This window comes from Antedon mediterranea, chromosome 3, assembly GCF_964355755.1.
Source record: "Antedon mediterranea chromosome 3, ecAntMedi1.1, whole genome shotgun sequence".
In the NCBI taxonomy this organism is placed as follows: domain Eukaryota; kingdom Metazoa; phylum Echinodermata; class Crinoidea; order Comatulida; family Antedonidae; genus Antedon; species Antedon mediterranea.
The window spans coordinates 11,515,357-11,529,323 of NC_092672.1; the positions used below are offsets into that span (position 1 = coordinate 11,515,357).

Sequence of the window (13,967 nt, forward strand, 5' to 3'; positions counted from 1 at the left end):
TTAATGAAGATAATAGAATCTAAATTTTCAAAAGGTGATACCGATATTCGGTTGCACTGCTACCTTTTGGGTTATCTAGGCCACAAGAAAGTTAAGGAATATATTTTCAACCGCTTGGAAATATTACGTATCCATGTTGTTGTTAATAGATGACTATCTATTTCGAAATAATGAGAATCAATTTTAATTCATTAATATTTAATGTTTCTTCTGAACTTTATTCAATCAATTTAGTTATGTAATTATAAAGTGTGCCTATGAATTTTAAAATATTAAAACTATTTATTATGTAAGAACAAATGAAATGTTATGGGTAACATACTGTAAATATTAATATAATAATTTCAATTGTAATGTAACAAAATAATATTGTATAGAAAATCTAAATTGAAGTAAAATACAACTGTTTATAATCATCGGCTGATACGTGCTTGTGATTGTTGCCATTATGTGGAGAGTGTCAGAAGAACGTTTACTTATTTTGTGCACATGCGCACTTTATTAATTTTGTGCACTCTTTCTTGTGGACTGGCCAATGCCTATTAAAACATTTAGAAGCGCAATAGAAATGCGTTCCACAATGCATTTTACATGGAAAGTACGGAGGAAACGTTGCTTTACCACATGCGTCACAAAAACGAACTTCCAGCTTTGTTGTCATTTCTGCTTTTACCTAAGGAGAGAAAAAACAAAATCAAAATCAATCAACGTCGTCTGAATGTTTTAATTTCAGTCAATGTTCGTTTAGAGTAATTTTAATATTCATTTTCAGCTATTACTTTTGGGTAGAAATAGGCCTACTGCACTAGGCATACGGTTTTTGATGGACGTGTAAATAAATAAATAATTTATATTAAATGCTTGCTTGCAACAAATAAATTAACTGAAAGTATGTTTGATACAACATAGGCCTAATATATTTTGTTATAAAATGTTATAAAAAAAAATTGCAATACATCGATCCATTCACCTGCTCCGTGGCAGTGTATGTAGGCCTAGCTCCGTGGCAGTGTATGTACACATTATTATGGTATAGAATAAATATTAGATGAATTTGGAATTTGTTTTACCTTTCCGTTTCGGTTTCTTGTTCTTCTTTTACATCTTTTGATCAATCTTGTTGTTGGTTTATTAATACGTTTTGCTCTATAGTTATTCAGTGTTCTGTCATATTTATTTGTTAAACAAGAAAACTCATCATCTGATTCTTCAAAGTTGAAATCCCAATCTTCTTCATTGTACGAAATGTCTTCCGAGTTGTCAAGTTCAATTTGTTTGTTATTATTACAACTTTCATCAACTTCTTTGGAAATTTCATTGGCTGGTTTCTCATTCTCGTTGTGTGTTTTTTCAAGTTTCGCAAGCTTATCACATTGGTTAGCTGGTTTATTTCCTTTCATATCGTCATTATTTTCATAAGGTACCTTAACATCATTTTCCTTTGTAATTTTAACTACTAATTCATTTTCGGTAATAGCGTATTCTGTGGAATCTTTAGTATTTTTGTTATTGCATTCATTTGCATGGTCTTCAACATTTTTAGCGGTCACTTTTTGCATAGGTGGGGGAAGTAAATATTTTTTTCTTCTTCGTTTATTATTTTTCTTTTTCTTCTTGTTACCTTTATTGGTTACAGTAGGTTTTTCACTTTCCGTGGTTGTTGTTTGTTTAGGTGGAGATGTTTGAACATTTTCAGATTTTTTAGCAAGAGTGACATGAGTAGCAGTGGTCAAGTCTTGTTTTGTCGAGCTATATTTGTTGGCACAAACCCAACAACTATGGTCACCCGCATCTCCAGAATATGAAATTGCTCTGAAAACCAATGTATCTCCTTCTGGTGCATATGTTACTTGGAAATGCTGTCCAGTTTCATTTTCCTCGAAAACCCAAGAATATTCTTTATGTAGTGGCAATGTTTTAGCAATATTCTTATCAGCTAACGTATCAGCCGATAATTTTGTTATGGTAAGTACATGCAGTAATTTAGTTGTCTGGTCAAACACATGATTACTCGATGTTGCTTTTTTGTTCTGACCAGAAATAGTATCTGTAACGCAATCAGAACAATTGAAAGGTAAACATACCAGATTGCTCCGTGTCTCTGTGTTTAGATGTTTTGCAATAATTTCAAATTGCGTTTCTTCTATTTCCTCTAACATTTCCAGGAAAATCTTTGGAGATAATGTGTCATTGTCCTGATTCCAAATTTGTAAGTAGAAAACATTACATGATTGAGAAGATTCATCCTTTTTTATATCAATTGTAAGTTGACGTCCATGTTTTCGATTCTTCATTAGGACGATTATTTTCTCAGGAAAATAGTTAAGTTGTGAAATCTTTCCAATATACAAATCGACATCAGGTGATTCACTTACTTCCGTTTTGCCTTTTATGATGAATAGTTTTTCGTTTTCAGCGTAATTGTTACCAAAACGATTTTTAATTTGTAAAAAAAGTTCATCTATCTGCTTTACTGCTGTCTTTTTAACAGTATTAAGCAAATCGTTAATATCCTTTGCTACGTTGTTAGTAGATAGTCCTAATGTCTGTTCTTTTTTGTCTACTAAATATACTGATTCTTCTTCATGCTGCTTGCTACCGTTTCCTTCCGTTAATATTGCGCGACTATCCGTTTTAGATTTAGGACATTGTGATGTTGCTTCACATCGATTCAATTCTATCATAATACGTTTACCTGAAGAATCGCAATCGGTGGGTACCAGTTCATGTTTACCAGAGTTGTCAGTATTTTCATGGGCTTCTGAAATACCCGTTGTGTTATTTTTTGTCCCAGGATGAACTTGTATAGAAGTAATTGGGGCTTGGGTTTCTTTTAATTGAATATGCTTTCTGATTTCCTTTTTTATTATACATTTTAATTTGGTTTTTAAGTGTTCAGACTCCAGAGTATTTACTTTAATGGATGTATTTCTAGTAAAGCTAGGCTGCTGTTTGCTCTGATGTGTTGTCGGGCTAGTATTATTTAGACTCATAGTTTCTTTCTCAGAAATGGCAGTTTTGGCAGCAATATCTGCTGATGATGCAAGAGTATTTATTAGATGATTTTCAGATATTGTATTTGCATTGGTGTTTTTAAAAACGGATACTCGCATATTTGTCTTAATCTCTGTTTTAGAGTAGTCATTCTCTCGATTCTCTTCAGATTGTTTCTTCATTTTGATTAAATCTGGCTCTTGGGTATTTTCATTTGTATCAATTACCGAAAACAAACGTAATGGATCTTTTTTTAAATGATCGTGATCTTCTAAGTTCAATTTTTCGAATTCAATAGTAATATCTTCAGCAATGTCTGCTTGAAATTTGTCTTGTAATTTTATGACGTTTTTATCGTCGGTACAACTAGTTTTATCAACACCTTTGGAAACTGTGACTACTTGGCTGCACTTTGATGGCAATACTTTTTTAGTTTCATATTTTCTTATGGTGCTTGCAATAGGATTTTGTTGAGCTGGAAGCTGGATTGGTGCTTTCGGTTTGCTACCCACATAATTGCACTTTTTAAGATTAGGATAATCAGTTAAAACTTTGCTTTTGGACTTTGTAGTCATTGCTTCATTATTACAACTGTTTGTAATTGATTGGGGTTGGTGTTTTTCAGTGCTGAAGCAAACTTGACTAGTAGCATGTTGACTGTTCACATTGGTTCTTTTCAAATTATGTTGGAAACGCTCTATATTATCCCCAGAAGGTATATTTGTTATGTAATCATGACCATTTAATTCGTTTATGCACTTCGAAGCTTTTGACTGCGACCCATTCTTTATTTGTGAAACCTCAAAGAGTTCTGTCATATTGGTAGAAGTCACAACTATACCATTATCCAACGAGCAAACAACTTTCTTGGTGCAGTTTAGTCCACGGTCAGATACGTCGCTATTTGCTATTGGATTCGTTAGTACTTCATTTTTTTCAGCAGTAGAATCTGTAAATAAGTGCACCTCTTGAGAGGACAACTTCTTTTCAAACAATCCATTCGACAACCAACCAGCATCATTATCAAATGTTGCTTTATCGTCATCAACCACTAATAACCCCTGTGAGTACAACATAAATTAGTCATATTTAAATTGAAATTAGCGTAGCAAAGTATACAAAGGGGCCAGGGTCGGATTTATCATACTTGCATAAATTCGTCTTGATTTTGTGTTAAATCCCGTAGCGTAAGCATAATAAGTTTTACCAGAAATCATAAGAAACACTTTCCATATGTTGTGCAGTATTAATTTAAAAGTAAAGTACTTTCGATTAACAACAAACAAAAACTTCAAAATGTGTGTAGGAACCATGGCGGTACGATAACTTTCATATTTTCTCGGCCTCCAACATATTCGTATAATGGTACAAATAATGGCATTTGGTGAATGATGAAAGGTAAATATATATATTATAACCTTTCATCTTTCACCTCATCATGCCATCATTTGTATAATATACTCATAAACATTCATTATTTGTATACCAATGGATATCAAATTAAGGTAATATAAAAATAGATATTTCATTCTTTAATATCTGGCCAATGCAATAGGCTATAACAACTCAATGACTGTTAAATTTTTTATAAACCTCGTTTAAATATACCATTTAGTCGGCGATTTAACCTGCCCCCTCGAGGACTAAAAAAATCGATCAAAATCAAGTCGCCGATTTAGTTGAAGTTCGGTTTATGAATCAAAAAATGACGTCATTTTTTTAATTTTTAGCTTGAACTACGACTAAAATCCGGTTTAAGAATACGGATGCTAGGCCTAGCCTAGTCACTTACTTGGTCTTTTCTTGCTTTAGGTCTAGATGGTCTATCTTTCTTGTCGCCTTTTGATTGATGTCCACCCATTTTCAGTAGACCATTAAACTTTTGTATAAATTTCGAAACTTTCGTCATTTACGGCAATGTTTTGGAAATTACTTCTTTTAGTCTATAGTCTAGCCGCCTAGTAGGCATAAACATGTTTACATATCAAAGTATTCTAGTTTTTTGTGTTTAGAATACGTGCAACAACAACAACAAAATCAATACAATTATTCTGAAGAAGGTACGCGCTTCTTCTATATCGAAGGTATAATAGGCCTACTTGTTTCACCCCGCGTACTTGACTACGCCAACGCAGAATTCGCGATCGAAACACATCAGAGCGCGCCAAAAGGTACGTGTTTTAGAATTTTATAGATTAACCTAATGCGGTTGATATGTGCAATTGATATGTGTACACTTTCACTTCAAATGTATGTTAAGACCGAGTGCTTCGAAAATAAAGACCTCAACAAAACATTATTAATATGTTTTTAGAGGGCGTTTATTCGAGGGAGGCGTTTATTTTGTTGGGTGTAATAATGAAATGAACACTGTTGTAAAAGTGAACTCAAATAATCCGACAGGATATGACTTGAATGAAATTCAAAAACAATCATTACATAAAAATGATGAGATTATACACGAATATAATTAGATATAAATAATCGTATAATATAATACCATATAGCTATGATATGCTTCGAACTTTTTTGAAATTGTAAACTATAGGCTATGTCTCGCAATTTTGGAAATGATATAAATGCGTGCTTCGCCTGCCTCGCTGTCTTGTACTTTGTCAAAACTCGTCAAAAGATGACGGACCATTTTAGTCGACATTTTAATATGTCGATATCAAGTGGTCCAATCATACCATGAGATGGTTATATGACAATGTTTGCATATAGGACTATGCTTATTAGTGTATGACTATTAAATTAAAACTAAAGCCATGTTTTGGACGAATTTGCAAAAAACAATATACCGCAGTACATGGACTTTGTCGGAAAATAGACACATTCATTTCAGTTTTCGGTCAAGGGGTATTGACACATAAAGTGGTCCTATGAAATAACAAGATGGTTATATATGACAATATACGTCCACATATGATGCTATTAGCACATAATAACTGCATAAAAAGGCCATATTATGGATGATTATAGGGACCTTAATACAAATTTACAAATAGGCCTATCGTTATTATTTTATATTTTTCATGTGGTCCATTGGCACCGTGGGAGGGTTATATAGTTAGTTAGTGCATAATAACTGAATTATAAACGATGCTGGGGCATAAGCCAATAAGTAAACAGGCTATCGGAGAAACACGGAGGTTGACAAATGTAAGTACTGTTTGTAGTTTGTAGACCGACTACTTGAGTCATTAATGCAAACATTTTTTTAGAAGTAACAATTATAAATTAAAGACGCGCAGTGCAGCTATGAAAGTCATTCAATATTCATGAATATCTTTATTTTTTTCATACTTCATATTTTACATCTCATCGCAAGTGATGAATCATGCATAATATTTATAATATACAAAATGAACAAGCATATATATATTTACATTCATGGATTTTATAAATATGCGTTCTTAAATTAACTTTGATCAATCGGTATCAAAACGATTTTATCGCATTGTTGATTGTGATGATATAAATGTACTAACTTATTCCAAGCCTTACTTCTACAAAACTAAGTAGTAAAATTCTTGCTTATTCGACGACTGGCCAATTATTTTGATAATAATAATATATAATATTAATTATGTGATTCATATTCTGTCACGTAATGTTACTTACTTATAACATATAATTTATAAGTAGGCGTGCGAAATTTTAAATCTTCGACGTCTCAGCAGGCAGAAATTATTGGATAAATTAGGACAATCTAGAGGGCGGGCTACATAAGCATGTGCATATCGAGTAGGTTTTATCAATGGTCATGAACAATAACGATATTTATTTACATTATTTTATTTATTTATCTGCAAGCATCTTTTCACACAAAGTAGAAACAATAAACAAAGCGTCCCAGCGTGATAAGCTCGCGCACACAAGTATACGTTAAAGGGACAGACATTAACTGATTAGAGTAAGCCTATTCGGACAAAACTATTCGGACATAATTGACGTTGAGGATTTGACGACGGAAAATACAACAAATAATTTTCTCCGTCAGAGAAATATATTCGCGTGGTTGCTCTCTCTAAGAAAACACTGCGTAGATTGGCGAAGTATTCATATTTGTATACTCTGGGTGCTTTCCGCAAACATGTTTTCCCTTCTAATTTAACATATTGATAGATAATAGAGGTAATTGTCGTTTCCAATATATAGTGAAAATAATAAGTTTAAATAATAATACTGCTTATTCATTAACATCAAAGACAAACAAATTGTGTCCATGTTAATTAATAACTTAAATATTTATATACTACACATGGTTTTTGTACAATAACAATACAGTGACTATGAAATTAAAATATGATTTTTTTTTTCGTCGTTTACCCTGTTTTACAACACAATACCCGCTTCAGAGATATTAACTGCATCAAGTATTCATCATTATACTGAATCCGTCAGTTCACTTTGATATTAAATCGTCGATCCTGACCTCAATTCCATAATTATATATTGGTGACATTTATTTTTGAACCTCAGTTATCACCACGTACAATTGTATTATGTTTAGCCCTTTTGCAAACATTCAACCAATCAGAATCGACTATTATCATAGTTCGTGGTAGTCCTAATATTCCACCAATTAGATTCAACCACCACTTTAGCCAATCAATATTCATCTGAGTTATAGGTGCTGCCTGGTTGTCCTTTTTGACATGCGCAGTGAATACCTTTTTATTGTCCTAATAACATTCCTGAGAAATCAGAGCCACTTTGAATTGTTATCGTCATTCCTGAACTGTTATCGACGTATATTGATGCATACTGATGTTCCTAAAACAAAACATTATTTTTATTAAAATATAGTAATACTGATGATGTACGTAGGCCTACGCTAATACGCTATGGGTCCGAACATAGTCTTCAAAGATCTCCATATCAATATAACACCAACAGCATCTTTACTTGGTTCTCACTAGGATGCAACACAAGGACGTAAGCGCAACGAAGGTAATTTGACTAATCACAAGCGATAACATATTCGAACTGCCGCTTGTCATTGGTCAATTCGCATTTGTGCATATTGTATTATCATAAAACAAGGGTATTCTATCTGTCACTCAACGAGATACACGTGAGCAACATCAGTTTTCAAATACGCCATTGACATCGTAATTTGACCAATCACAAGCGATAACATAAAAGCAACTATTTTATGTCTACATTTTTAACAACCAATGTATAAGTATCCAATTGATTCAAAATCTTTTTTAATGTTGCCTCTTTTACGTATGTACATTTTTATATTAACTTTTTTCTTATGTATTTTGATGTTTTTCACTTGTAATTTAAATGTTTTTATCTACTATACACCTTTTTAAATATTTTATCAATTGTAGACAAGCAATTCAGTTTTACTACTTCCAGTTGTGATTATTTTTTTTGAATAAAATTGAATAAAAAAAATAATATTTTCCGTTTGCGTAGGCTATATACCATAAGTAAAAGATACTATTTTGTGCATTATGCATAAGTCACCTTACCTCTAGTTTTAGAAGACCACTTAATGAGACGGTAAACACACGACTGTTGCTTGAAAGACCGGATATATATTCCAATGACCTATACATAATAAATAAAATTTTTAAAACTAAATATTTGTTTGTGGCATAACAAGAGGACAGCTGAGACGTCAGAGTATCTGCGACACTGTTTAAGGTAGATTAGTTTTAATTAACGTCAAATACAAGCATTTTCGTTTCCATGATTAAAATAATAATTGTATCTAAATCAATTTATAGTCAGAATGTAATGGATGTAAATTTATAATATACAAACATATCTATAATTAATAATCCACTAAATAGGTATGATGGTGAAAATTGTGAAGCATACAGTTTGGGTGTTCACTTCCTGTGTAAAAATAGAGAGAATAAATTCTGGCGGCGGAGCGCCCTCAACTTATGTAATGTATGTAGGCCTAATGTATATATCTATGTAAAAAAATATCGCAGGCGGGTTGCGCTCAAATTAGACATGCTTACATTATTAGGAATTTATAAGTAAAAACTTCAATAAAACTCACGTGTGTCTATGACAAAGTGAATCAATACAGATTAGAATCCTGATATGATCCCTGTTTTTTAATTCTCGTAATCTTTTTTTGGATGTTGGATGATTGATATGCATATTTGCCGATAATTGGTATATACCAGTCCTTTCTGCTGTATATCGTCCTGTTTTCAAATCTAAGCCATCGCCACGTTTGAACGATCCTCCTCCGAATGGCTGCAAAAAAGATGGAAGGTAATTTAAAATATCGACATTAAATATATAATATTTTTGGTTATATAAAAATACAAGGGCCTGCAAAATGATAATGAAAGCAAAATTGGATTTGAAATCAACAACAAAATAAATGTAAGTTAAAGAATAAAAATGTAATTATTGAAAACAGACAACAAAAAAGTTTATTGCCGTTGGTTCTTGATATTGGAAGATTTAACGAAATACAAACTGGTTCCTTATAAAACAAAAATTTAGTTGAATAAAAAAAAACCAATATAAAATAAATGAAAAATGTACAGTATACCAGATTAGAATATATTCCAGGTTGGTTTATTTTACGTTACGGTTATAAAAATAATATTATTAATATTTATTTTTAATGACAACTTTATGACTTTATTTGACAATTTACCATTTGATAATTTGCGATTTCGACGAAGCTTTTCTTATGTACAGTCACACTTCCCTTTAGTTTACAATGGTAGGCGATAGGGATAGGCACACGAGCTGGAAGCAAATCAGAATCTGCTACTTCAGGTAACCATGTCTGGGTGCTGTTCACTTTACAATCAGGACACTGAAATTAAAACAAATCAAATCAATCATGTATATTATATTTATAAATTCAAAGGTAAATTGTTGAAAACACTGACATTTCTGTTGGTAGCAGTGGCTTAATATCAATGATGCAAATATAAGAAGCAAATCGCTAAATCCAAACGGTAAAGTAAAATTGTGGTGACACTAGTTACAATCCGTTATGCGTGATTAATAACAGAATGACGTATGTATAAACGTCATAAATAAGACACTGAGTTCATTGTGGGTATGGCAGACCTGTGAATTATTGTAACAAATCAGATGTGTTGTAAATAGGCCTAAGGTACGAGTGAATTTAGCCGATTTTCGTTGTTTTGAACTTGTCGTCAGAAGCTTATCAACCGACATCATAAAACAACCGACTTTCAGAAAACACTAATCCTTCGTCAGGATTAATATGAATGTTTAAATTCGTGCTTCGCCTAGTAAATTTAAATATAACCTTTTTATCTTTCAACTCATTACAATTATTTGCCCAATTGCATTTATAAACATGAATTATTATTGTTTTTATTTATCCCGATAATAACTGTAATCTTTATTGCGCCCTCTGTCTGATACCAACTTTTATTAAACCGTTATCTGGCAGCATAAATGAAATGATATAGACAAATATTTTATTATAAAATAAAGTTTTACTGTATTCCGATAATAACTGTACATGTTAATGCGCCCTCTACCTCATAAAACTTGTTATAACCATTGTTGGAAGCGTAATTTACTTTACTGAAGTTGGAAGTTACACGGAAACAACATTTGGACAATGAAGTTAATAAAACAAGAAAAACAATGAATTATGCCTATATACTAGAATCACAACAAAATGATTTATTCATTCAAATAACATGAGTTGTTCACTGTACACACAGTTGTTACGGCAATTGTATTAATTTTCTCGACAACTTTAGATATTGATTCAAACCTCGGAGGAAGTAAAATCAAATCATTAAAAAAAAAGAACATAATTTATATTTTTATGAACACAATAAAATGATAATTCTTACTTTTTCTTGCATTAAGATTTGAGCTCGTCTCTCAGCTGCTTCTGTGAAAAAAATAAAAAAGTAATCAAATTATTTCCATTTTTAGGGACTATCAGATGTGTCCGAAACAACTTTTTAAACCAACCTAAGAAAATCGGGAATTGAGGATTGATCATTTTACATTATAATACATTTTAACAATATCTTTCCATACATCCAACAGCGAGCAACTCTCCAATTACAGGATGGATAAACTATTTTATAAAATGCATAAATAGAAAGTGTATAATTGTGCTGAGTTGTTACACAGTTTAAATATAATATAACAGTTGTTAAAAATTAATAAAGATGTATGTCGTTAAAATAATACATTTGAATCATTGTCATTGAGGAGCGAGTATGGCGCCATTGAGATTTAACTTTTCTAGGCCAAGATTGTTTCTTATTTCAACAATCTGAACCGTTGAAAGATTGTACAATTATTACTTAGATCCCTTCTTAAATACTCTATGCGTCATTTAAATATTTTGGTTTAAATGATAAAAAAAAGATATATTGAAAGAAAGAATGAAAAATATTAATTGTTTACATAATTATTATAACATATTTTAATTTGTTAATATGCTTAATAATTAAAATTACTTACCCAGTAGTACCTGTTCTTTAGGACACCCTATTTAAGAAACACCCGGATTAAGAGGTAAGTTTCTCGTTATGTTTTGCAACTACAGCCCTATTCAGAAAACACACGTCTCCACCTACGACAATTACCAGTATCAAGGAAGGGTTAGGTTGTGGCCTATTCTGTACATGTGAAACTATACTGCTATATTACAGAATGTTCTTATGATACTGGGTAGAGATACAATATCGATAATCGGTTGTCACTGATTTATAAAAATGAGACGGCATATAAAATAAAACCTTACCTCTTATCATTTCTTTAAATTCGTCCATTAGTTCTTCTTTTGTTACCTTGCCTCCTGGAGGACCAGGGGGACCACGTGGTCCAGGTGGTCCTTCGGGCCCAGGTGGGCCATGCTATACAAAAAATCGAATATCAAATAAGTATTAATTGTGGAAAATTAGAGTGTTGCCTCACATGAAATGTCCAGTATGCCATAGATATTTTGATGAAAAGTGATTATTTTGCAGTTATTTTAGGTTACAGTTGGCCCTAATACAAATACGATACGTTTTACGAATTTGTAATATACCGTATAGGTAACACAACGCATTAATTAGGCCTATAGACTGTATATAAGTATCGGTCTTGCCTTATATTGTAGCAAGTGTATAAGATTATGACAAAGCAAATCACATGGTCCTAATAATTAGATTGTTACTACTACGATAGCAACCGGCGCTCGGCATATTAGATCTATAATTACAACACAATAACACTTTATGTCGGCGACCTTACGAGCCATTACCCTTGGATTCGATCATTTAATAAGCTTAACTCAAAGGTAAATTTAGAAACAAAGTCAAATATATTTAGGTTGAAAAATTGGGCAACTGTTAAAAATGTTCGTTCGCGGATGACTGCGCGTTTATTCAGTCATGAACTCTGTGTGGGCGAGTATAAGAGATTTTATATAGCATAACGCTTGGACGAATTGTCCTTTAGAAAGTACATAGGCTAAGAGATAAATATCTTTCACCAAGTACGATTTGTAGATTGAAATTGCAGACCAGTGGCTCACCAGGACTGCCCATTTAACCGCAACCAATATATCCTTATCTAATTAGCAAACAAATTGGTCGGTACTTAATTTCCACTTTCCACGAACACTTTATAGATAGTTACCGTAGTCTAAGGGCCATACGATTGAATCAGAATAATTCAGTCAAATATACAGTTTTGTATTGCGGTCAATAGACCAAAGATGTATCTCATGGCATAGCTTGTTTCACCTCTTATTCTTATGAAGTTATATTCAGTTTATGTTGGAAGTGAAAAATATGCAAAGTAATTTGAACTCTACAGTTACCACACTATCTCCAATGTAAAGAAAGATCAGAAACGAAACCATTGAATTAATTGTGCAACTTCTAGACAATTGTATTATTAATTCAATTAAAGCATATTTTTTTTCATTCCCGATGATAAAGCAAATATTAAATATTAGTTTCACGTCTCCTTTCACATCAGTGAACCGTATAACTGTGCCTTAGCTAACTCATGGCTAACTTAACTAATATCCTAACTGTCTTGTTATTTAGTATAAAAAAATTATATATAATTTTCATCGAAGTTGCGGTCGGTACTACGTATGACTAAACTTCTTTCAAAATATCATCCTCATGTTGGTATCTTCACAACAGCTAATCCAAAGTCCCTCATCAACAATATTGCCATATTTTAAATTGGTCTATCAATCTCAAAATAGTGAATCTCAACGATAGCTTGTACCATATATCATTTATTTGAGTAAACGATTGTGCTGTTTTCTTAACTGGATGCTCAATTCATTAATTCATTTTGATAATAATTGTGTATCTAGCTTTGACCTCCTGAATGTGTGCCCCATAATTTGAGAGCGTTGACCTTGACTCACCACGTACATAGTACATTACAGATATCCGAATTAATTTAAATATTTGTTGAACATGATATTAAATTGGATCAATTAATATTAACAAATTATAGACACGCCTTTTCATATTTTTTTCCCAGTAAAATACTCAAATTCAAAGGAATTTGAACAATTACTCGGGTTATCGTAGCAACTACGGTATGTGCCAACAAACATATTTATTTTCGTAGATCATGCTTTAGGCCTACATATTTTATAATTTTAGAAATTAATTTAATTTAAATAATTCTTTCTTACCAATGTTCTGTCTTTTTTCTTTTTCTCTGCCTTCTTGTTGTTATCTGCATTATTGGACGAATGTCGTACAAACGACAACCAGCTTCCATGAGGATCAACTTTCCGACTGGGAGCCTTTTCTGTTCCCTACAGAAATAAAATACAAAACATCAATTCAAAAATGAATAAAGATCATGAACGAATAAAGAAACAAATGAAGGAATAAAACGAATAAAGAAACTAATGAAAATAAAGAAACGAAGCTAAGAAAGAAACGTATGGATGACTAAAGAAATGATCGAACGATTAAAGAATTACGGATGAATAAAGAGACGAAAGA

General features: G+C 32.1%; 2 protein-coding genes across 2 annotated transcripts in view; both read right to left on the bottom strand.

Moving 5' to 3' along the window:
- Window positions 1–57: 57 nt before the first annotated feature.
- On the bottom strand, window positions 58–4,978 carry LOC140044871 (uncharacterized). The gene is made up of 3 exons (XM_072089562.1): window positions 4,787–4,978; window positions 1,071–4,055; window positions 58–673 (listed from the first exon to the last, which is right to left on the bottom strand). Exons 1-3 carry the CDS (start codon window positions 4,901–4,903, stop codon window positions 473–475), a joined length of 3,303 nt encoding a protein of 1,100 aa, XP_071945663.1. The 5' UTR covers window positions 4,904–4,978; the 3' UTR covers window positions 58–472.
- Window positions 4,979–6,292: 1,314 nt separating this feature from the next.
- Window positions 6,293–13,967, bottom strand: part of LOC140043571 (adipolin-like) — a 28,356-nt gene continuing 20,681 nt past the window's right edge. The window contains exons 2-8 of the mRNA XM_072088091.1: window positions 13,649–13,774; window positions 11,741–11,852; window positions 10,833–10,873; window positions 9,641–9,805; window positions 9,026–9,228; window positions 8,484–8,562; window positions 6,293–7,773 (exon numbers count right to left, since the gene is read on the bottom strand). Of these exons, the coding sequence (XP_071944192.1) occupies window positions 7,675–7,773; window positions 8,484–8,562; window positions 9,026–9,228; window positions 9,641–9,805; window positions 10,833–10,873; window positions 11,741–11,852; window positions 13,649–13,774 (825 nt within the window). The 3' untranslated portion in view covers window positions 6,293–7,674. The remainder of the gene's footprint in view (window positions 7,774–8,483; window positions 8,563–9,025; window positions 9,229–9,640; window positions 9,806–10,832; window positions 10,874–11,740; window positions 11,853–13,648; window positions 13,775–13,967) is intronic.